Genomic DNA, 23,457 nt, shown 5'->3' with positions numbered 1-23,457 from the left:
GCTGTGGATGTGTCAGTGGGTAGGGCTGGTCCCCAGCCCAGCTGTCTACAAGGCCTGTCTGCAGCTGCTACAGGTACATTGATATGAGGGTTACCCCTAGTGCAACTGGCTGGGAGACTTAGCCTTAGTTGTCGTGTTTGGAATGTGGGGTCTGGCCCCCTGGAGCTGAAGCCAACTTTGGAGGGGCCATCTGGGCCCACTGTGTTGAGCGGGGTGGGTCCTGGGGAATGCCAGGACAAGGTGTGTGGTTTTAGCTAGGTTGATGAAGCATGACAGAAATGGCACCTGCTAGCACAAGACCAGCTAAGTGAAAGGAGTGTTAAAAAAAAAATTGCTCTCACCAGTGCTTTCAACCCCAGAGAAAGTGCCACCAGATCCCTGTCCCTCTAGACCCACCCTTGTATTAGTGAGTCTTCTTCAAGTGTAACCCAAGTTCTTATCAATCTGCTGACTCTGTGCTAGGACTCAAAGGGAGTGAATTTATGCAAGCCTTTCAAGATCGGAGTCTTGGTTACCAGCCGTCCTGCACATAAATTCCTCTGGATTTCAGAGTCAAAGGTTATGTGGCCTCATCTTCCTAGTACAGGTCCCCTGGGCTGGAGAGTCCAATATAAGGATCAGACCCCTCACTCTTCAGGGGGTACTCTGTGGTTGTGATATCCCTCTACTTGTGGATCACCACTCCAGGGCTGTGAGTCCTGACTAGACCTCATCTCTGCCCTTTACCTTTCTCACTGTGGCCTGTTCTTTACAACCTTAGTTGTAGAAAATCTGCTCTGCTCATCTTCAGGTTGTTCTCAGAGATAATTATTTTATATGTAGTTGTAGTTTTGATATGTCCCTGGGAGGAGAAGAGCTCAGGAAGCTTCCTCCCCCATCACTTTGATACAGACTCTGGCTAGAGTTGGATTTTTTTAAGAGAAGGATAAAAACTGAGTTTTGGAGGACTGTGCATTAGAAGGCTGGAAGAGCACTGAAATCTTTACTACAGAGATAAACATTGTTTTTTTCCTCTCTTAGAACAGCCAGAGAGCCAAAGACATAGTTTTCATAAATGATCCCAGCTAGGAGAGAAAGTAAAGAAATAATGAGTCAAGGAGAGAGAGAAGGTTCAGTTAAATGAAGAAGAGGATTTATGTAAAACTGATAATTCATGGCCTTTTGCCTCTAGAGTTAAACACAGCTCTTCAGAGCTGCATGGGAGGCACCTGGAAATAACCTGAATAAACTAAAATTTAAATGAGCTCTGAAAATTAAACAAGGCTAAATACATGTGCACATGGAATAGGATGAATAATATAAAACAACTGACATCCATATTCAGTTGAAATAAAAATAGGTAATATTATTTTGGAAAAGAAAATACTGCAACCTTTTCTAAACCACACTGGCGACTTTTAGCTATATCCCTTGGAAAAGATGGCCTGAACATAATTACATAGTAGCTGCAAGTAAGTAAACCATCCCATGTCTCTCCTTGGATTCTATGCCTCTGTTGTTTGAGTTTTATGGGGATTTATGACTATGGGAGAACTCAGCATGCTTTCTGCAGGCAGCAGGTTTTAGCTTGGAAAATAAGGAAGTGACTCAGTGAGAGAGGTGGTGCCACCATGAGAATAAGCGAGGAAAGGGACTGAGTAAATGCACAGCACCCCATGCGTTTTTAAAGATCATTTGTAAAGCCAAGTGACTCAAGCCTCCATGTGCAGGAATGACATCCTGCCATGTTTCCTCTGATAAGAGGTCAACTTTGTGACTGATTCTACTTGGCAAACATTTGAAAGATTTCACTTACAGAAAATCGGGGTGGGGAAGAGTGGGAGAAAAGAGTACACTGAGATATTTTCTGCTCTACCAGGAAGGATAGGAGTAGGCTCAGATTCGGGGTAAATTTAAAGGAGAAATATATAACTAGAGACTATGAAAGTGCTACCGTGGACTAGTAGGAAAAAAACATGAAAGTAAACTGATCATTAGAGCTATAAAGAAATAAGTGTTATGAGAGGAAAAAGCACAGATTCGTGTTACCTGACCCCGATGGCTTGGGGAAAGGTGGGCACCAAAAGGCCTTCTGGAAGAGAAGGCTCCTAAGTTGAACCTTTTAAATTAATAGAAGCTTAGTGAGTAAAGAAGGGAAGGAAAATGGTTTATGCAGAGGGAATTATACAGGTGAAGGCCAGGAGTCCAGGAAGAACACAGTCAGGCCAAAGAACTGCAAGTAGCTCATTAAGACTGGGCAACAAAAAAGGAGACTAATAGGGTAAGCAGGGGGACAAGAAATAATGTCTTAATCTAGGATATTGAGGATTTGGACAATATTCTAAAGGCTATGAAAAGCCATTGGAAGACTGCAAGGCAAGCATTATAATTAGATTTATGCTTCAGCATGATCCTGTTTTCCATGTAGGCAAAGGATTAGACCAAAGTCAAGGGCATTCGTTAGGAGAGTGCTGCAAAAATATAGGTGAGATAATCCGAATAATTCTGCAAAGGCCTACCATGATAAGGCAAATAGCAGTAAGAAGAGAGAAAAATAGATATATTTGGAATAGAATCGATAGATTTGATATATGTATTTGTGTAGAAAGGAGGAGAGAAAGGAGTCAAACACTTGAACCATTGAGAAAGAAAGTGGTGTGACAGTTGAGAGTCTGCATTCTGGAATCTCATGCCCATACAAGTGCCCGGAATATGGAAAAAACAAATGTTATTATTAATCAGATAGTATAATTTGCCTAAATGAAGACAATTAGTAGAGGAATCTCTTTCAGGGGGAAGAGGTTGATCATGTTAAACTCAAGTTTTGTATTCCTTGTATTTAAATTTTTAATAGAAGACCAGGGCGCCATTAGAAATAAAGAACTAGAACTCAGAAGAAATATCTGGCCTTGATATGTAGATTTGGGAACAAATCAGGTTTGTTGAAGACTCCAGAGTAGGTATAATTACAGGAAGAAATTTTGAGGAATAGAAAGAAAACCCTGGAGTAGCTGGAACTGTAGGGAGAGTGGAGTGAGCAGCTATGAAACAAACAGGAGGAACTGCCAGAGAGGAAAGGAGGGGAAACAGGAGGAAACTGAGTCACAAAAGCCAAAGGAAGAGACTTTCAACTATGGTCAATAAAGAAGTCAAAATAAGAGCCTAAAAAAGCACTCCAAAATAGACATCAGTAACCTTTGTGGGTAGCATTTTGATAAAAGTCTCAGGGGAAGTAGATCAGATTTCATGGAGCTGGCAAACGAATTGATGAAGGGAAAAAACTGGAACATAAGAGTAAACAGTTGTTGTAACTAACTTGATTATGAGAGAGAGAACCGTGATGACAGTGAGAAGTAAGATAGGGTATTTATATTGGTTTTACTTGTATTTTATTTCTTAATATGAAGAAACCTGAGCCTGTTTAAATCCTAAAAGGAAGAGCTGGTAGAGTGGGAGGAATTACTTGTAGATACACAAGCGAGACTGAGCATTGATAGAGCAGTTCTCAAGGATGCAGGAAAGGATACCATAAAGCGTGTAGACAGAGCTGTCAGCCTTGGAGGGAAAGGGGCATCCTTCTTTTCCTTGTCAGCAGGGTATGTGTCTAATTCACTGACCCATTCACAGCACCTCGCACTGTGCCTGGCTCGCAGAGTATCCAATAAATGTTTGGTAAATAAATAAATGGAAAAAGAAGTGAATTAAAGCAGGAGTTAATGAGATACAAGGAAGAGAGATGAGGATGATCATGTTGCAGGTCAGTTTTAAGTTCTGGGGGCAGGAAGTGGTAAGTTCTCATAAGCAGAACTCTGTGTTTGCAGTATCAATTGAGAATGAAGAGGCAGTGGCAGAGGGAGGGGATATAGCAGTTCATTGTGGGAAATGAAAAAGGCAGATGACAGAATGATGACAGGCTTCAGTCCCATTTCTGTTTAAAACAAATGAACCAGAGCAGTAGTAAATTGCAGGTGATCTAACTTCTTAGTGATGTCTGAATAATTGCAGTGGGCCTCTTCTGGGACTTATTCCCAGTATATGCATTCTCTAGCAGATTAGGAAAATCCATTCTTTTGTTTGGACAATCAGTTCTTTTTACATATGGTGCTCTATTTAGAGGAGCCATTTCATTGCCATCAAGGTTGTTTCCTTTTCTGTTATAGCAAGCCACAAACCCACAGTCAGTTCAATTTCATTTTTAGCACTTCATTCCCCTTCACTGAGGCAACGATCTTATAATAAAGGGCCAGATTAGATCAGTTGCAATGCATTGTCACAGGGCAGGGATTTCTACATTTGCCAAAATTGCCGTCTGAAGCCTTGCCTCCAGGTCGATAGGAGCCAGGTGCCTCAATAAACCCCTCAGTCAAAAGCATTGTGAACAGGACCAGCTCATGGGCAGTAACCCCTTCCTCACCATCTAGAGACAGATCTCCCTTTTATCTGCATCCTCAGCTGAAATGCCTAGTGTTCATCCAGTTCTTCCTTCCCCTCAAACATCTTGGCTTTTGTCACTTTATCTTTAAAGGATTTTGGAAACAGGCTTAAAAGCAATTAGCCTTGAGACAAAAGCAACACACTCTATTTTGTACACGGTCCTTGACTTTAAGTTTTCTATTGACTTTATCTCAAAGAAAGAGGGTATCAAGAGGTGCAAACACCCTTAATAAACAGGGAATCAACACAATCAAGGGTTCTTGACACTCCTTGTTCAGATGCACACGTACTGGGTTCTTATGCCTCACTAAGACCCTTGAGATGCTAAAGGCAAAAGCCAGAGAGGCTCCACATGAGAACACTTTTTTCAAAATCAGCGCTACTCTCTCCTCACACTTCAGCATCACACAGAATGTTTGTTTATTCCTTAGGAGAGTTCTCCCATCTCAAGAAATCTGTGACAGCCACTCAAAATCCAATGCAGACCCAAAATTCAGACAGGTGGAAAACTACTGTTATTCACCATGGCTTTTAAGCTAATGAATAACAGTTTCTGATGCTGGCTCCACCCCAACTCCACCCATTTCCTCAGAATTATTAATCAAGAGATGTTATTAAATCACATCAGGCTTATTGTTTCCATCCCAAACATGCTTTAAAATAGGCACTTAATCATGCATATACCACAAATAGAAAAAGCATGAAGACTGAAACACCAAAAGAAAATTTAGTGTCCTATTGAGCTCATTTAGTCCAAAGACAGGAACTTCTGGGCTGTGAATTATCTTCTCACATAATTTTTAGTGGCCATTAACAAGCTCTTTGTAGCATTTGAGGAAAGTACACTAATTTTGGCAAACTGGTATCTAAATGTAAACCCACTTTCAGATGACGTTATTATCTTTTTAAGTTACAGAGTAAAGATGTTATAATTAGGATTCTATTAATTCAGTGAGGCCATCTTTCTGCCTCAGCTAAATTGACCCAGTACAATCCCAATATTAAGGATTGAGCCAAATTATTTAGTAAGATGGAGGAATATAAGGTATTCTTTCAAAAACACCATTAACTTATCATAAAGACAACTTGAAGAATTGTGCTTAGCAAGGATAAAATTCACAAAACCATTTTGCCTAAAGAGAAATAGAAATACCTGCTTTCAGAAGTAAAATTCTTAGGTAGTATTCCTGGGGGAGATAGTCTGCACAAAAGCCTCTGTAATGTGTAGTGATTTCCTTGTGTGCTAACCTGTCTGTATTTCATATATGTGCCCTGTTTATAGTCATCATAAAGATTTGAACATATTGGAGTTGCCATTTGAGCTCAGCAGTAATGAACCTGACTAGTATCCATGAGGACACAAGTTTGAACCCTGGCCTTGCTCAGTAGGTTAAGGATCCAGCATTGTCTTGAGCTGCAGTGTAGGTCACAGATGAAGCTTGAATCCCACATTGCTGTGTCTGTGGTGTAGGCCATCAGCTACAGCTCCATTTCGACCCCTAGCCTGGGAACTTCCATATGCGGTGGCTGTGGCCCTAAATTTAAAAAAAAAAGTTAAGATGTTAACATATTATATCTTAGAAATAAATTGTAAAATTATCAACCTTTTCTCCAACTCCCAAACCCCTGAGGAGCAATACGTTTTTCCATCAATAGCAGAAGCACATCCCAACACAAATTCTAAAGTGGAGGCAACATTGCCGGCTCTCCATGAGTATGGAGGGTTCTGAAAATTTCAAATGCTTCTTAAAGCCCTCCTCAAATCCTCCCCACCCCAGGTAAGTGTCATTGTTTAAAGATTATGGCTTAGATTCCTCACTTAGCATCATACCCCAGGCCACTCATCTCATCTTCCTCCCACCAATGTAGGAAACAGTCTGTCCCACTTGTGAGAGGTCAGTGGTTTATTAACTTTTCTGATAGGTAGTATTACTGAGCTCTCTCTCCACTGAGCCAGGCATGTTTCTTGGGATTTTCATATATTGTCTCATTTGTGCCTATGACATAGATAAAATTTCTCATCTCAGTTTTAAAGGTGAGGGGTCTAAGATTTAGTAACATTAAGCTCAGAGTCCCCAATCAAAACATGAGAGAGCAAAGAGTCTAATCTTAACATCCAAGCTAAACCCTCTAATAGCAGCGCTGCACTTTACCTCCTCACCTTCCTAGAATCTCAGAGATGAGTGGGCCTATCTGCCTAAGAGAAGGGGGACTTCTTCTGTATGTGACAGTTAAGTTGATTCACTGACTCCACAAAAGGTGTTGAACACCTGCTTGAAGGTTCTAGGCAGTGTTTAGACCTTGAGAACACAGTGTTGAACAAATAAGACTAAAACCCCTGTCCTGTGGAATTAACATTCTAAGGAGGGGTGGGGGGAACAGGGAATAAGTACACATAGTATATAAACAAATACATATAGTGTATCAGATTGTAACATATCACATTATAGAGAAAAATTAAGCAGATAAGGCAGATATGAAATACTAACTAGGAGGGATATTGTTTTAATAGGACAGAGATATAAAATACCCCATTTTCGGAGTACAATGTTATTTTGATTCTACATGCAGGCATTAGTAAATGTCATTTATAAATCAGTGCCTGAAACAACAGGATTTTTCCCATTGATGAAATGTGAAAACAGCCTAGCTGGCCTACATAAGCCATTTGGCTTTTATACACAGAAGTACAGCATTAGTTGTACTATTTAATTATATTTCGGAAACTTGTATAGCACTTATTCTAAAAGGAAATGCATCCTATGTCCTAATTCAGAAATGAAGCATTTCCCAGCAGTGGGAATAGGGACCTCTAGGTAGGTCAGTGATGGAGAGAGTTTTGTGATGAATGTTCCTTTACCCAAATATGGTGTGAGGCCTCTTCGTTTTTGTGAGAGAAGGCATGACAACCTCTATCTGTTCTTCTCAACTGGAGAATAAGAAAGAGTTGTCTTTTTAGGGACTGGATATGAGACTTCTGTTTTTTTTTTTTTTCAGTGACAGCCAGAGTGGTTAAAGAACAGATCTGTATGAACCGCAAGTTTCAAATCCCAGTTTTACCCCTTGAGAGTGATGTATGAGTTCTCTCATTTGTAAAATGAAATGATAGTACTTTCCTCACAATGCTATGGTCAAGGTTAAAAGAGCTAATATGTAAATGAAGCACTTAGAACAGGACTTGATGCATAGTAAGTACTGTTTTCTGTTATTAGTTTCAAAAGTAGCCTTTGCTTTTCTAGCATTTGCTATGTTCCAAGCACTAGTATAAGCACTTGATATACATTATCTCGTTTATCCAAACAAAAGCCATGGGAGATAGGTGAAATTTCCTTCACCATTTCACTGAAGAGAAAACTGAGACTCAGAAATAGTCTCAGTAGGGCCCAACGTCTAACAGTTGGTAAGCGGTGGGGCCAGGATTACCAACACAGAGAGACTGCTGTAGGAGAGGAGTATTTGACATTAGTAAATTAGGAGAGTTGCCTGTAAAAAAACCCAAGGGACTTGCTTGCATAGGGAAGGAGGGCCAACTACCAAGAAACGTGTAAATAACTGGCTCCTGGACTGGTTTCTGTGTCAATCCCGACTTAATCACTCATAAGAGCGCACATCTTCTGGAAAAGTAGCTCCCAGGATTATTGAAAGTATAGAGCTACTGTCACATTTGCAGGTGATATTTTTCAGAGAGGTCACACTAGCCATGACTCTATCATAAGAGAAATCAAATTTTACATCAAAATTATAGTCTACAAGCTAAGAGCCAGCACTAATCAGTTCATATTTCTCATAAGCTCTGTTAATACTTTGATGAAAAACTTGAGAACAAATTATTCATAAATCATAACAATAGTTTGAAATAGGTTATATGTCATTTGTTGATTTATTAAAAACATTCAATCTTTCCATTGGTTGGCAAACTATGGTCATGGACCAAACACAGTCCTACTGCTTATTTTTCTATATAAAGATTTAATGGGGAGTTCCCGTCGTGGCTCAGTGGTTAACGAATCCGACTAGGAACCACGAGGTTGCGGGTTCGATCCCTGGCCTTGCTCAGTGGGTTAAGGATCTGGTGTTGCCAGGAGCTGTGGTGTAGGTCACAGACACGGCTTGGATCCCCTATTGCTGTGGCTGTGGTGTAGGCCGGTGGCTACAGCTCCGATTAGACCCCTAGCCTGGGAACCTCCATATGCTGTGGGATCAGCCCAAGAAATGGCAAAAAGACAAAAAAAAAAAAAAAGATTTAATGGAACACAGCCATACCCATTCATTTATGTGCTTCTCTGCCTGCTTTTATATTACAATAGCAGGGCTGAGTAGTTGAAACACAGACTGTATGGCCCACAAAACTAAAATATTTATTCTCTGGCCATTAATAGTAAAAGATTGCTGACCCCTGAACTACTCCTCTTTAAAAGTTTATTTATAAAAATAAATACTTAGCACAGGCACTGGTAGATGACAGGTGTTCAAAAATAAATGATAAATATATACTAAATAAATGCATTTGAATACCACAGGATTACTCAAAACAGGAAAGTTCAAGCTTATCACAGCCAGGCTAAGTTAGCAGCTAGTAGATCCCCTGCCTTCATCTTGACTTTGTATCCCCTAAAGAAAATGCTTTGTCCATTATGTGGAGAATCCTTGATCTCAGTAGGTCTGAAAATACAAATTTAAGATGCAGAGTGACATCTAGAGAAATAGTTTTCTATAGCTTCATGAGTGACAGAGAAGCCACAGATGAATAAATGTGATAGCAGCAGATAAGACAGAACAAGAATGGCTATCAAAGTGAGATTTATATCTTTTAAAAGTGACTTTACCTTACTTTAGAATATATTAACAGAGTATCAATCAATGTCCAATAATGGGAAATGAATTCAGAATAAATCATATTGAGCTATCATCTCCTTAGCTCTTTACATTTCCTAAGTTCTTCATAACAATATATCTAACAATTCTTTATTTCTACAGACTATTTCCTGGAAAATTTTCTTCAACATAATTGTGGTCTAATCTATTATGACCCTTTTGGAGATTGAATCTTTACACATTGATTTCAATATTTAACTTCAAGCATTTTTTGATGCCAAACCTTGCCTCAGGGGCTAGAAATAAAAAATATGCACTACCCGTTATTCCCACCAAGATTATATATACCAGGAAAAACAACAGATCCAAAATAAGAATGACATTCACCCTCAGGGCTGGAGGTATCAAAGAGTCACATGGAATTCCATAGAGGAAGCAAAACTTAGAATAGCATTAGTATATTGTTTCTTCATTTGTACATTCTGTTCTTTCCTAAACATTTTTTGCACCTATTAGGTGCCAGGCCTTCTTATTGTTCCCTATAAGGTGGGACAGGGATCCTCACAGAGCCATCATTTTAAGAATGAAGGAGATACCATAAACAAGCAAATAAAGCAAGAGGATCCTTTCAAGAATGTGATTATTAGTACAGATAAAATAAATAGGGAGAGGTGAGAGAAAGAAACTTAGAGGAGGGTTAGTACCCACCTCTCTCCCTAAAAATATTAACTTCTCTGGATCTCTGTTTCTTCATATGAAGAGAATACCTACTTCATAAATACTGTAAAATAATTCAGTAAAGTCCCTGGCACTATGCTTATGAGATGGGAAATCTTACCACTCTAAATGGAAAATCAGCTGTTTTTGAGAACCATATTCTGTGCTAATCCTTTACATAAATTATTTCATTCATTCTTTATACTTGGATCTATTTCACCGGAAGAGTGTACTGAGGCTCAGAAGCAGACTGTCTTGCCCAATGCTATACAGATAGAAAGAGGTGGAACTAGAATCAGAATCCAGCTATGTCTGGCTCCAGAACTTGGTCCCTTAACCACTATACCAATATTTCCTGGACAATATCATCAAAAAGAAACTAAAGATGTAATAATCTGTGAGGAAGGCTTAGGCCTCAGAGCACAGGGCCAATATGCCCTGGTTTGCATCATACACTTTATAGATTTGTGTCGGTTTCTAGTCAAATGAGCAAAAAGCAGATAAATGCAAAATGGCTTTGCTCAAGCAGTTAGGTCAATACAGGTGATAAAGCTAACACCCCTTACCAAGGAAGCAGATTTCAAGACAGAATAAAGAACATAATATCTCCTTTATTAGAAAGGTATAGAATATGTTACAGCATGTTCTCATGTCTTCCTTGCCATTAATCTTCACAACTATATCTTCCCATAACAAATGCAGACACCAGGGCTCAAAAAGCTTTGAGTGGTTATTAGTGATAACGTTAAGATTTCAGGGAGTTCCCGTCGTGGCTCAGCAGAAACAAATCCTACCAGTATCCATGAGGATGCGGGCTCAATCCCTGGTCTTGATTAGTGGATTAAGGATCTGGCACTGCCATGAGCTGTGATGTATGTCCCAGACGCAGCTTGGATCTGGTGTTGCTATGGCTGCGACATAGGCCGGCAGCTGTAGCTCTGATTTGACCCCTAGCCTGGGAACTTCCATAGGCCACAAGAGCGGCCGTAAAAAAGCAAAAACAAACAAATCTTCGGATTCTAAGTCCCACGTTTAACACATCAGAAATTTAAAGTCAGTGAAAAATGCTTGCTGAAGGAAAGATAAAAACCACTTCCATTTTGGCCATCTCTGCGGGTTCTTTTAGGACAATGAGAAAATTAGCTCTGAAACTCCAGACAGGCCCAATCATGGTCAGGCTGCCTCTCCAGGCAGAGACACAGGTAGAGAAGGTGTTGGCTGCCAGGTGCTCTCAGCCCCATGAAGGACTTTGTCCAAGACCTTAAGAAGAAAGATGACCAAATGCCCACTCAAAGTTTGGCACCCCTGAGAGCTTCACTTCTATTTAGAGTTCACCTCCTCTCCCCTCCATCATTCATATTTTGCATTTTAAAATATTCTCATTGATTTCCCATCCCCTGCTGGGTGAGCAGCTGAGGGATTGTTTGTCTGTATTACAACCTACAATGTCACCCTTATGATGCCAGAGGAGTACAGGGGAGAGAAGAGACTGGGAAGTAGCTCCCTCAAAAAGGATCAACATCTTCATAGAAGTGTGATAGCCAGTAACTAGATGAAGACTCAGAGCCAGCCAAGATGCCTCATTCAGAATTTCCAAGGTCTAGATCCAATGATAAAAAGGATCAAAGGAAATAAATATACCCTAGGCACAAAGGTAAGTAAACCAAAGCAAGCCTTATGAGGATAGGTTTTTCCACATGCTTAGCCCTTCACCAATAATCTGCCTGAAAGAAAGAACACTTAGAAAAGGCTAAATCAACCCACAGCAGATGAACTGCAACATTGTTCCAGCATGTCTCATGAAGGAATTCAGATTGACATTTTATTTTCTAAATTGAGATATTATAATTTGAATCCCAATTGTGCCAGCTGAGTTGTTTTCCTTCCCAGCATGTTTCCAGATATCTACCTCCTGTGAACAAGAAAACGTGCAAGCAACAGGTGGGAGGCCAGCCTTTCATCATCACAGTTATCAGACTCTTTAATCAATCTGGACCTCCATGCTACCATAGTTGCTAGTGTTGTGGCAAGTTTTACATCTAATCCTGGGGTCTAGCTGCAAGTGTTCCTTAGCACATAGCTGCTTTCTACTCTTAGCAGAAGAACCAGAAATCCAAAACATTCAAAAAACATGTTCCATCAAGACTTAGTAAATAGGAATATCTTTGTTAGGTGCTGAGACATAAACCCTTGAAAAGAACTAAAAACTAGTTTTCCTTTCTTTCTTTCTTTCTTTCTTTCTTTCTTTCTTTCTTTCTTTTTATTAATATCATCTGGGCTCTTTTTTTTTTAATTGAAATACAGTTGATTTACAATATTGTGTTAATTTCCAGTGTACAGCAAAGTGATTCCAATATACATATACATTCTTTTTCATATTCTTTTCCATTATGGTTTATTACAAAGTATTGAGTATAATTCCCTGCGCTATACAGTAGGAGAAAACTCTTCATTTCTCCCTTCCCCCTCCCCTCCTCTGGTAACCATAGGTTTGTTTTCTATGTCTGTGAGTCTCTGTTTTATAAATAAGTTAGTTTGAATCATATTTTAGGCTTCACAAATAAGTGATATCATGTGGTATTTGCCTTTGTCTGACTTACTTCACTTAGTATGATGATCTCTGCATTCATCTGCATTGCTGCAAATGGCAATATTTCATTCTTTTTGGGGCTGAGTAGTATTCCATTGTGTGTATGTGTGTGTATATATCTATTCTTTATCTATTTATCTGTCATTGAACATTTAGGTTGCTTCCATGCTTTGGCTATTGTAAGTAGTGCCACTATGAACATTGGGGTGCACATATCTTTTTGAATTAGCAGTTTTGTCTTTTCTGAATATATGTCCAAAAGTAGGATTGCTGAATCATATGGTAGCTCTATTTTTAAAGAAAACTCCATACTGTTTTCCATAGTGCCTGTACCAACAATTTTCATTGCCAACAGTGTAGGAGAGTTCCCTTAAGAATTAGATTTTCATTCTCCCCACTCCTCTGCACATACAGCCTTCATCAATTCCAACCTTAAAACATGGGTTTTTGGGGTCCCCCCAGTTTTAAAAACTTCAAGAGAAAGGTATTTCTTCCCCAAATTCAAGGTATTATATAGTAAAGAGGATAAGGAGATTTTGAAGTCAGATATACATGTCCTTAAAGTATAGCTTTGTTCCTCAGTGTATGAATTTTCTCAGCATCCATCTTATCCTTTGTAAAATGCAGATAAAGTAGGGCTATAATGAAGAAAATGCCAAGCAAATTGCCTCGTATGTAGTAGGCACTTCATAAAAATTAATTTTCTTCCTCTCCTTCATCTATCAATTCCTAGTGCTAGATTGGAACACCTTTTGTTTTCATCCAGTTTTCCTCATTCTAGTTTGAAACATGTTAAGAAATACTGCACAGCCCCCATCTAATACAGATTCTCAGAGATTCTCAAAAAGTGAGGCTCACACCAGTCAGGGTCGCTATTACCTTGAGAGCCATTGGCATAATTTTGCCCTGAACCCTAGCTCTACCAACTGGGACAGCTCAGTGTTCCATCACTTTTTCCCACTCCTCATGCATTTGTGCCTCTCTCTACCTTTTGTGCTCTTGAAAGAAAGTACAAGCTTTGAGGGTTCATCTCACATCGAAGTTGGGTGCAGAGTTCTGCCCATTTCCACAAGAAGTCACTCACATTGGCATGGGATGATACTCCATATCCTTGAGAAATGGAGGGGTCACTGCAGAAGGGTCGCATGGTGTTCTACACAGAAGTAAGCCATCCTGTAACTCCAGCTCTCACCTGTGCTCTTGTTTCTTAACCACCAGCAGTGCCAGCTGTGGCTCTACTGGCACCTGCAGCCTCCCTGGGATGTGGAGTCCAGTTTCCCATCCCCCTACAATTGTCTCACTCAGGAAGCAGCTCTTCTTGATAGTTCTACCTTCCTCAACACCCCTAGGATTGTGAAGAAAATTTTTAGTTTCACTGGATGCAGCACACTTATAAATGTATACTTCAAAAGCCTTATATCCTCATTTTTTCACTTAATCTCTATTTCTCCTTCCTCGGGATCAAATACAGTTTCTCTACCATGAACCTCTGCTGATATTTTATGAACCATTTTAATCAGAGTAGAGCCCAGAAAATACTCCAGCGTTTTTGCCAGAATGACTCTTCTGAACAGAACATTTCGATATAGTACTTGACAAGTGGAGTCAAGAACCTATGCATTAGCATCCCTGTGTGGCTTCTTGTCAAGAAATCTCTAAGTGATCCACAACACAGGATATGACAGTCCATGATCTCTCCACCATGAATCACCACTCAGACTTTATTCGCTTTTATTATATTTTAACTGACTTTGAGTTGATTCCAAACTCTTTTTCCGGCCCCATCATTCAATTTTTAAATCCCATCGGTGATCTCACTCCAAGATATGAAGCACCCCACATTGATTCTAACTGTCTTTTTGAAACTATCTTTGCAAACACTTAAGTCAAAACAAAGTGTAACAAGCTGAAAATGGAAAATTCCAGAGCCCCCCAATCAGTGTGGTAGATTCAGGTTTGTATAATTGTCTAGTCCAGTTTTTTTTTCAATTGGCTCAATTAATGTAATAAGATGCAAAGGGTCATCGATCACATTGATTACAGGCCATCTGAAAGCAAAATATCCCCAGTAACAGAACACTTTCTAAATATGCAGCAAAGCAGGAGAACATGGATAGACTCCAAACACAGAACATATTGTTACCCTTCAAAGAATGGCATTAGAAGATTAAGGACTAACTTTTATATCCATTAACCAAGAAAATGTGTCCAGAAGGAAGTACACTTCTGAAGATGAGACTATTCCAGCCAGAAGCGTAAGAACTGGAGTACTTTGCTAATTTAAAGAGCCCTCACATACCTCCACAATTATATTTTAACACTTGCAAAAAAATAAGTACTCAGTGAAAATTAAGCTGCACAATGAACACATTACATCACAGGCATATGTACAAAGGACTTCTTCCAACTTGTTGTACGATCCTATAAAAGTTACTTGTTGATTTATTTTGTTCATGAAGCCAAAAACAGGGCTTTAGCATTGTAGAATGTGGGATCCAATATTGATAAAGAGCCTATTCACAAATTAAAGTTACTTGCTATAATGCTTTTGATGATCACTCATTATGAAAGTGGTAAATATTCTTCAAATATGTTTACTGATATGGTTGTCACCTCCTGTTATACAGCCATGCCTTTTTTGTTCTAAGAAAGCTTTTTCAGATTGTCTTAAAATTTATATATTTTGCCACTAAATGACAGCCAAATGTTTGAGTGGGCTTTGGTATCTTTTACTAAATACTTTTTGTCTGGCCCTTCTTTTGGAGATGTCCATAGATTTGGTTTTTAAATTGATAGTACTCCTGGAAAAGGATTCAGGTATTTGCTTTCTTCTCAAAGTGATACCTCTATATCTTTCTATAACTCCATTTCTTCAACAATAGTTCAGTCATAGTGAACTTGAAAAGAGAAAATAATAGTAGGTCTGGAAGCCAGGGTCCTAGGTCTAGAGATACACCATGTTCTTAGTTAGCCACAGTAAATTAAAATAAATTCTAGTAATTTCCTCAACACTTCAAGAAATCGTAACAACCTCTGTGAATGCAGCAATTAAGATGATTACCAGCAATCACTGTGATTAGGCACTGAATCTCTTGCTATAGTTCATCATCATCTTGAGGGCTACATATGCTCCAGGTACTATTTCCCTCTGCTTGGCATTATAACCCCCAAATAACAAAACCCAATTATGTGAAAATTATCACAAACATGTCTGAATATTGAGTTATTTGTAACATAAGTTAGATGTTCTTAGAATGTTCAAATTTGAGAGACTTTTGAGAGAAATCCAGGTTGTATATTTATGGATTGGAATATGACAGTGAGACATTAAGTCATGGGACCTGCCCAATCTCCTCAAAGCTCAGAGATGGACTGTGGAACCAAGACGCTGGATTCCTGCTCCCTTTTACAAACTCACTGCAGTTTGTCCCTCACAACATGTAGAAGGACTATGCCACAGCCTTTGTCTCCCAAGGGAGAATGTCTAGATAATAGCTAGACCCATGACCATGCACAGAAGTTTTTCTGAATCATATGTAGAAGCAAAAACCTTTTTTTTTTTTTTTTCTGAATTAGTTCAAGAATTCTAGCTAAATCTCCTGGAGTACTGAGATACCAGTCAATTCTCCATGACTTCCTAGGCAGACTAATAAACTGATTTCTGATAATTAAAGCAAATGTCCTCAGATTCTATGTAACTGCGTCCTCATAAATTATATTCTGTTACTTGGGCTATAACCCCAAAAGTTAAAGTTTCTGTTTTATTTCTTTATTCCATCTTATTACTTTCGCATTTTAAATTTTCTTATTTTTTTCCCTTGGAAGTAGATTGGTATGAAGGATTCCTAGCTGCCTGTTACAATAATTTTCTTCTCCCTAGTCAGTACTCTCTAAATCTAGCACTTCAGTTTCGGGCAAAAATCATGTGTAATTCCTGCCAACAATATTATCCTTTCCAAATATTTCATAATCATTATTTATGGCAATTAGAAGTCTTCAGCTTACTATTTATGTTGATTTTTGTAATTATATAGAAGGAAAAACCGTTCAATAACTATCTTTGCTATTTATGTATGAGCTATATGATCTTATTTCTTGGCTTTGAGCTCAGCTTCCATTCATCCGTGAGATGGGAATAATAACAACTGTCCTACAGATCTAGCAGAGTTATGAACAGAAAGTGGTTTAAGGACAATGAAAATACTTTATTAGTCCCAAGGAATTAAAACAGTTAACTGCTATCAGGACTTTATTCAGGATCAGGGTATTGACAAGAAAATGACATTTTCTCCTGGATTATCTTGATAGCTTAGATCAAGTGTGGCTAAGAAAACAAAGGAGCAGACACTGGAAAATTAATTTTGTGTCTACACTTGAGAAGAGGCCAACCTGCCACTTGTGCACTGAACTCTGTTCCCTACTCAAGGACATATTTCCCCCATTGTCTTCTTTCTTTTTCTTCGGGATCATAAAATTTCCCCTCTCTATGGGATTATTCCCTAAGCAAATGAAGATGCTGTAATATCTCTCATCTTTGAAAAAAGATAGACTTCATCCTCATCTGGCAACCCTTCTGCTTTTCTATTCCTTTTTCCAAAAAAAAAAAAAAACTCTCAGAAGCTATGTTTATAATCACTATCCATTTTTCCCATCTTCTCTTGAACCCCCTCCAAACAAGTTTGCCTGATAAATAAAAGTTTTTATGCATATAGATAAATAATACTTTTCTCAAAAAACACCCTTTTCCTCTTACTTATGCTTTTCTGTCTTATAGTTGTTTTCCACGTTACAAGAGCAACCTACGAGGATTGTCCCAACTGTTTTAGTTTTATCTTTCCACTTTATCTTTCTTGAATCCTAATGTATCTGCAAAAGTATTTAGTACTTTTTTAGGTATTATAGTAATAATTACAAGAATAACTTCATAATTATATCAAATATTAACTATTTAATATTCTTGAATACTCTATAACTTAAAAAACAATATGCAAATCATCAATTCCACTCCTATACCTATATCCAGAAAAATAAAAACATAAACTCAAAAACTTATATACAAATGTTCATAGCAGTATTATTCATTATAGGTGAAAAGTGGAAACCAACCAAATGAATAGATAAATTAAATATGGTATAGTCATAGGATGGAATATTATTGAGCAATAAAAAGAAATGAAGTACTGATATATGCCAAAATATGGATGAATCTTAAAAACATTACGCTACGTGAAAGACAGAAGTCATACACAAAAGACTGCATGATTCGAATCATATGAGATGGTCAAATCTTGGAAACATAAAATATATTAATGATTGCTTAGGGCTGGGGAAAGCAGGGGGAAAGTGGAGAGTGACTGCCAATGGATGTAGGGTTTCTTTTCAGGATGATGAAAATGTTCTAGAATTAGATTGTGGTAATAGTTGCACAACACTGTAAATATACTAAAAACCCCTGAATTGTACACTTTAAATGGGTGAACTTAATTATATGCCAATGATATCTCAGTAAAGCATACACAAGGTTAACATCCATAATTGTAAGTCAGGTTGATACCTTCTGCCCTTGATGTGCTGTGTTAAGAGCAGTAGTTCACCTCTGTCCCTTCCTCCAAAAAATCCCAAAAATGTAAACATCAGCCAAACTCAAATTGAAGGATATTCTGTAAAATGCCTAACCAGGATGCCTCAAAAATATCAAGACCATCAAAATTAAGGAAAGTTAGAGAAAATGTCACAGCCCAGAGGAACCCAAGGAGATTTAACGACTCAATCTAAGTGGCAGCCTGGAGAGAAGTGGAGCTACCTCTTTCTCTAGCAAGCTTGTGGAAACCATTACAAAGCCATCCTTTCCTGTGGGGTGCTTGGCATTCCTTCTGCTAGGACAGAAGGAGAGATGCAGCTGCCAAAGCTGATGCAGAGTGTTGAGTTCTAAAAATGTCAGCTCCATGGAGCTAAAAAGTCATTGAAGGAGTAGGCAGCCATTTTTGCAGAGTATATTGAAGGCAATGAAAAGAGGTTGTAAAAATCAGTTGATTGAAACAGTGTTTAGCTAGAGAAACTACCTACAGAGATGGCTGAGGAAAAGAATGGGAATGGGAGGGTCTAAGCTGGACAGGCCTCTGTCCTTGGCCACTACAGTGAAGGATTATCTCTTTTTGTGAGAATCAGTTTGAAACTTTAAAAGCACCTAATTAAATTTTGTGAAGAGTAAAATGTATATAGTTGGGCTTGCTTTTAAAGTTTCAAACTGATCCTCACAAAAAGAACTCGGAAGAAGATAAATGTCTTGGTGACAATATGGAGATAACACAGTAGAAATCTCATTAATGAAAATGCAAAAGACTCACAGGAAGAGCCAGTTATAAGGGAAAGAGCATGGGCTTTGGCTTAAGCAGACTTAGCTTGAGTCACAGCTGTCACTTAATAGCCATGTATCTTTAGATGAATCACATATACTCCCTAAACCTCAACTTCTTCATGTGCAAAAGAGTCAGTTCTAGCTTGCACACTGTGAGATCAAATAAGATCATGTTTACCTATCTTTATGATGAGCCATCACAAAGACTCAAATGTGGTACTAGCAATCCAATTGTAACTCAAGCCAGGGATTCAAATATAGGATGCTTAGTCCTTGGCAGGGAGTGGGAAGATGTTGGCAAGTGTGAAGCAGTGACCTGATGTCAGAGAACCAGGAGTACCAGGCAGGGGACAAAGGCAGGGATGTGAGTGATGATGATGACGACAAAGATGATAATTACTAGGGCTCCTTCCAAAGCTCAGAATGTTTGTCACTTTAATTTCCTAGGATCAATTAAAATATTTACTCATAATCTTAAAAGCCAGTTTAGGAAAAAGCAGGCTTCCATTAATCTCTTGTCTGAGTAAATCCTCCTTATCTACAGAGATAATTCAGAATCTCTGGCATGTTTTACCTGATAATGCATGAACCAATGTACAAATCATCTCTTCCCACTGAACAACTTCCCTACCCAAGGAAGCCAAATCTAAGGTATAATTATCCTGCATGCCCTGAGTCAGAAGTGCAGCGCAGGGAACAGTGAGGGAGGGAGACCAGGAGGACGTGGAGCACAACTTGGAGGTCAGGGAGAGCTTCGGGAATGTGATCAAAGGGCCCTGGAAGTAGAGGAAACACAGTAACTGAGTGGTGGACAGCTCATAGATGCCAATGCAAATTGTAGAAGTCATTTAAAAAAAAAAAAAAGATAGTCATGGCTCAAAAAGAGGTACAGGCTACGTGTGCCCATAAACCAGAAGTCTTAATGCAAATGATATTTGGAGAGTTGAGGTAGGAGGCAATTACTATAGAATAACAGTGAGAGGGAGCATTACCCCCACACAATGCAAGATGCATGGGGAGTTCCCTGGGAGGGAAAATATGCAGTTAAGGATAAGACAGAGCTCCAATTTCTGGGGCTAGTGGAGGAAAAGAAGGTATTCTAACTCAAAAGAGTAAGATGGATTCTACTATCAGGATTAAGTACAGGTGAGGGGCTGAATTTTTGGAGGTATAATGACAGTATAGATGCCGAGTTGTGGAATCCTTATTTCTTCACTAACGAATTTTAAAATCCCCCTCTAAAAACAGGATCGCTCTTGATGCAAGAATAGGATAGAGTTTTGTGGGGGTTTCAGAGAAATAGCTGGAACATTAAGAGGAATGAAGGAGGAAGTATCAGCTTCTTCTATTTTGAGTAGTTTTCAAGTTCAGAACATCCTGAAAGTCTGGGCTGAGGAAGTTAAAAATTTTCAAACTCTGCAAGAGATTAAAGATAATTAAAAACTTACTTCAGGAGCTCCCGTTATGGCTTAGCAGGTTAAGAACCCTACTAGTACCAATGAGGATGTGGGTTCGAGCCTTGGCCTCACTCAGTGGGCTAAGGATCCAGCGTTGCTGTGAGCTGTGGTGTACGTCAAAGACATGGCTTGGGTCCTGCATTGCTGTGGCTGTGGCATAGGCGGGCAACTACAGCTCTGATTCAATCCCTAGCCTGAGAACTTCCATATGCTACAGATGCAGCCCTAAAAAGCAAAAATTAAAAAAAAAAAATTCAAAATGTAGGACATGTCACTTTTGAAAAAGTAAGTAAAGATGGAATTAGACCCTAGATCTCCTGATGCTAATCATAGACACTTTGGGAGCCCTGAGTAAACCCTGAATAGCCAGACTGTGATTTCAGCCATGACAACTGCAGATGGTTTCTGCTTATAGAGAACATTGCCCTTAAGGTGCCCACTGTCCCCTGATTGTCTCTCCTCTTCTCTGCCTCAAGGTTCTCTCTAAAATCCCCAGCGGTTTCCAGGCAGGAAGTATGGGGCATCCCTCAACAAACGGGAGATGGCAGTCAGTGGGTAGATGCCTCAGCCTCCCTTTCTCTGGACGGATGATCCTGAAGTACATTACTTGGTCCAAAGTTGCCTACAGTGGGAGTTGTCTCAAAAACCCACATCCTAATTGGCTTCTCCTCTCCTGTCTCACTCTCCTATGTGCCTTTAAACCTGCTTCCTGGGATCCTCTCCCAAACAAACTGCTATCACATAAATCCTTGTCTCAGACTGTATCTCAGGAATTACAGGTTGGAGGAGGTGAGAAGGGGAGTTATTTTATTTCCATTTTTTGGTTCCATTTTGCTTTAATTTGTGTTTGCACTGCATTTCTTTTTCTCCATAGGTCACCAAGATGCTGGCCGTGGTTGTCATTCTGTTTGCCCTTTTATGGATGCCCTACAGAACTCTTGTGGTTGTCAACTCGTTTCTCTCCAGCCCTTTCCAAGAAAATTGGTTCTTGCTCTTTTGCAGAATTTGCATTTATCTCAACAGTGCCATCAACCCAGTGATTTACAATCTCATGTCCCAGAAATTCCGTGCAGCCTTCAGAAAGCTCTGCAACTGTAAGCAGAAGCCAGCAGAGAAACCAGCTAACTACAGTGTGGCCCTAAATTACAGCGTCATCAAGGAGTCAGATCATTTCAGCACAGAGCTTGATGACATCACTGTCACTGACACTTACTTGTCTGCCACGAAAGTGTCTTTTGATGACACCTGTCTGGCTTCTGAAATAACCTTTAGCCAAAGTTGATTCATAGAGTAGAAGAAAATGTATGACAAAGAAAATGAGAATCCTGTGTGGTTATCACCCCAGGAGAGAAAATAGCCAATATTCATGTAAAGACAGAGCAGATAAAGTCTTTGCCGATGCTCTAACAAACCCTGGCCCAAGATACCTTAACCCAAGAGAATGATTCACATTTTCCTTCTCGTATCAAAAAATATATATCATAAAAAATTGAGCAGATCTGTGAATGATCCAAATGGTAGAAACTCAAAGGGTAGCCCAGTCCATTTAATTTGAGAAATTTACTGTATTTTCCGGGGCTATGAAGTTTAGTTAAAATGTAGACATCAATTTGCCTTACTCATAATACTTTATCAAGTGTAATTTTTCATCCCCCCACAAATTATTTATACATTTGATAATGTACCAACATGCAAATTTAATGTTTGCATTTAGCATTTCATTTTAATGACGTATATAGTGCTATTTCATGAACATCTGAGACTACAGGGAAAATAGGGAAAACATTTTTTATTTATTGAGTAAAAATGAGATTTCAAATGGATATGTTTGCTGTATGAAAAAAAAGTCAATGTCATAATGCTTATAAAATTTTGAGTTGATTTTTATGTCTTACAAAGTAGATTCATTCAACTTGAATGTAAATAGACAAAACCCCAAACAGCCAAAAATGCAAACTGAGAAGACGTGTAGATTTGATATTTAGATAACCCACCTTTTCACGCTTCACGTCTTCTAAAAGATGAGTGGGACAAGAGAAATATCGAGATTAAATAACTGACTATATATACTAACATATAATGAATATCGGAAAGTCTAACCAAGACAAATATTCAAAGCAAGGTTTTACTTTTTCCTATGAAACTTTCAAGGAAGAAAATCCTTTTTGAGCATTCTTGTATATAAACCACTGAGCCATGTCGAGTGAATCCTTCTAGCTGAATCTAGCTTAAAAGTCTGAAACATTCTCAAAAGCTTAGTTGCTATTCTAAGTCAGACAAAATCTGACTCTCACACTTCAGATCAAGACTCCCCACTGAGCACTGCAGTCTATAGAGTTTAACTGGTCTGCCATTGTCTTTCCTTCCTGCCTGCTTGTCATTCGTAGAGTTGGTTTGTTTGTTTTTTTCAAATGCTAGTGATATTTTGTTTACAGATTCTAAAGCAAAGCGATGCAAAATTCTGTTTGCTTTATTTTCAATAGAGGTAAAACTGATTTCATCTCATTATTAGTATCTCTATAGTTATGATGTAGATCTGCTATTCTATTCCAATGATTATTAGTGAGGTGTTAATGTGAATCTGTCAAGTCCTACTTTAATCCCTTTCAATCGACTCATCAAGATTTGTCCAATCAGTATCTTCAAATGTAAAAATCACCGGTGGTGTTGGTTCAGAAATAGCTAATTTTTATTGACTAGGTCAGAATGTACTTTTAAGCGCCCTCTCTCAAGGGTATATTCCTATCTTGTCGATTTTTTTCTGAAACCTGATTACTAATGATAATTACCCACCATACACACACCCTCTTTATGAAGAATATGTGACTCTGTTTTGGAAACTTCAGTTTTTAAATGCTGCTTCGTGGAGACTCTGCCAAGCAGAACCTCAGTCCTGAATATGTTTTGGTGAAAGTTGGCCTCACTGACTCCATGAAGACATTCTTATCCTGTCACTGTGTCAGTAAATAAATGTAAGAAAATATTTGTTGGAAATACCCTAAAAGTCTCTATGCATGACACTAAGAAATCTATTTTAACTGCTTTTCCATCTTGGATTAAATGTTAATTTTGAAATCATATAGGTAGAACACTAGAATAACCCAACC

General features: G+C 38.8%; 1 protein-coding gene across 1 annotated transcript in view; it reads left to right on the top strand.

Annotated features, from left to right (window-relative positions):
* TRHR (thyrotropin releasing hormone receptor) overlaps window positions 1-21,999 on the top strand; it is a 41,885-nt gene extending 19,886 nt beyond the window's left edge. The window contains exon 3 of the mRNA XM_047782929.1: window positions 21,225-21,999. Within this exon, the coding sequence (XP_047638885.1) occupies window positions 21,225-21,632 (408 nt within the window). The 3' untranslated portion in view covers window positions 21,633-21,999. The remainder of the gene's footprint in view (window positions 1-21,224) is intronic.
* Window positions 22,000-23,457: the final 1,458 nt, after the last annotated feature.

Source organism: Phacochoerus africanus, chromosome 6 (genome assembly GCF_016906955.1).
Source record: "Phacochoerus africanus isolate WHEZ1 chromosome 6, ROS_Pafr_v1, whole genome shotgun sequence".
NCBI lineage: Eukaryota > Metazoa > Chordata > Mammalia > Artiodactyla > Suidae > Phacochoerus > Phacochoerus africanus.
This window is presented reverse-complemented; position numbering and strand designations above follow the sequence as displayed.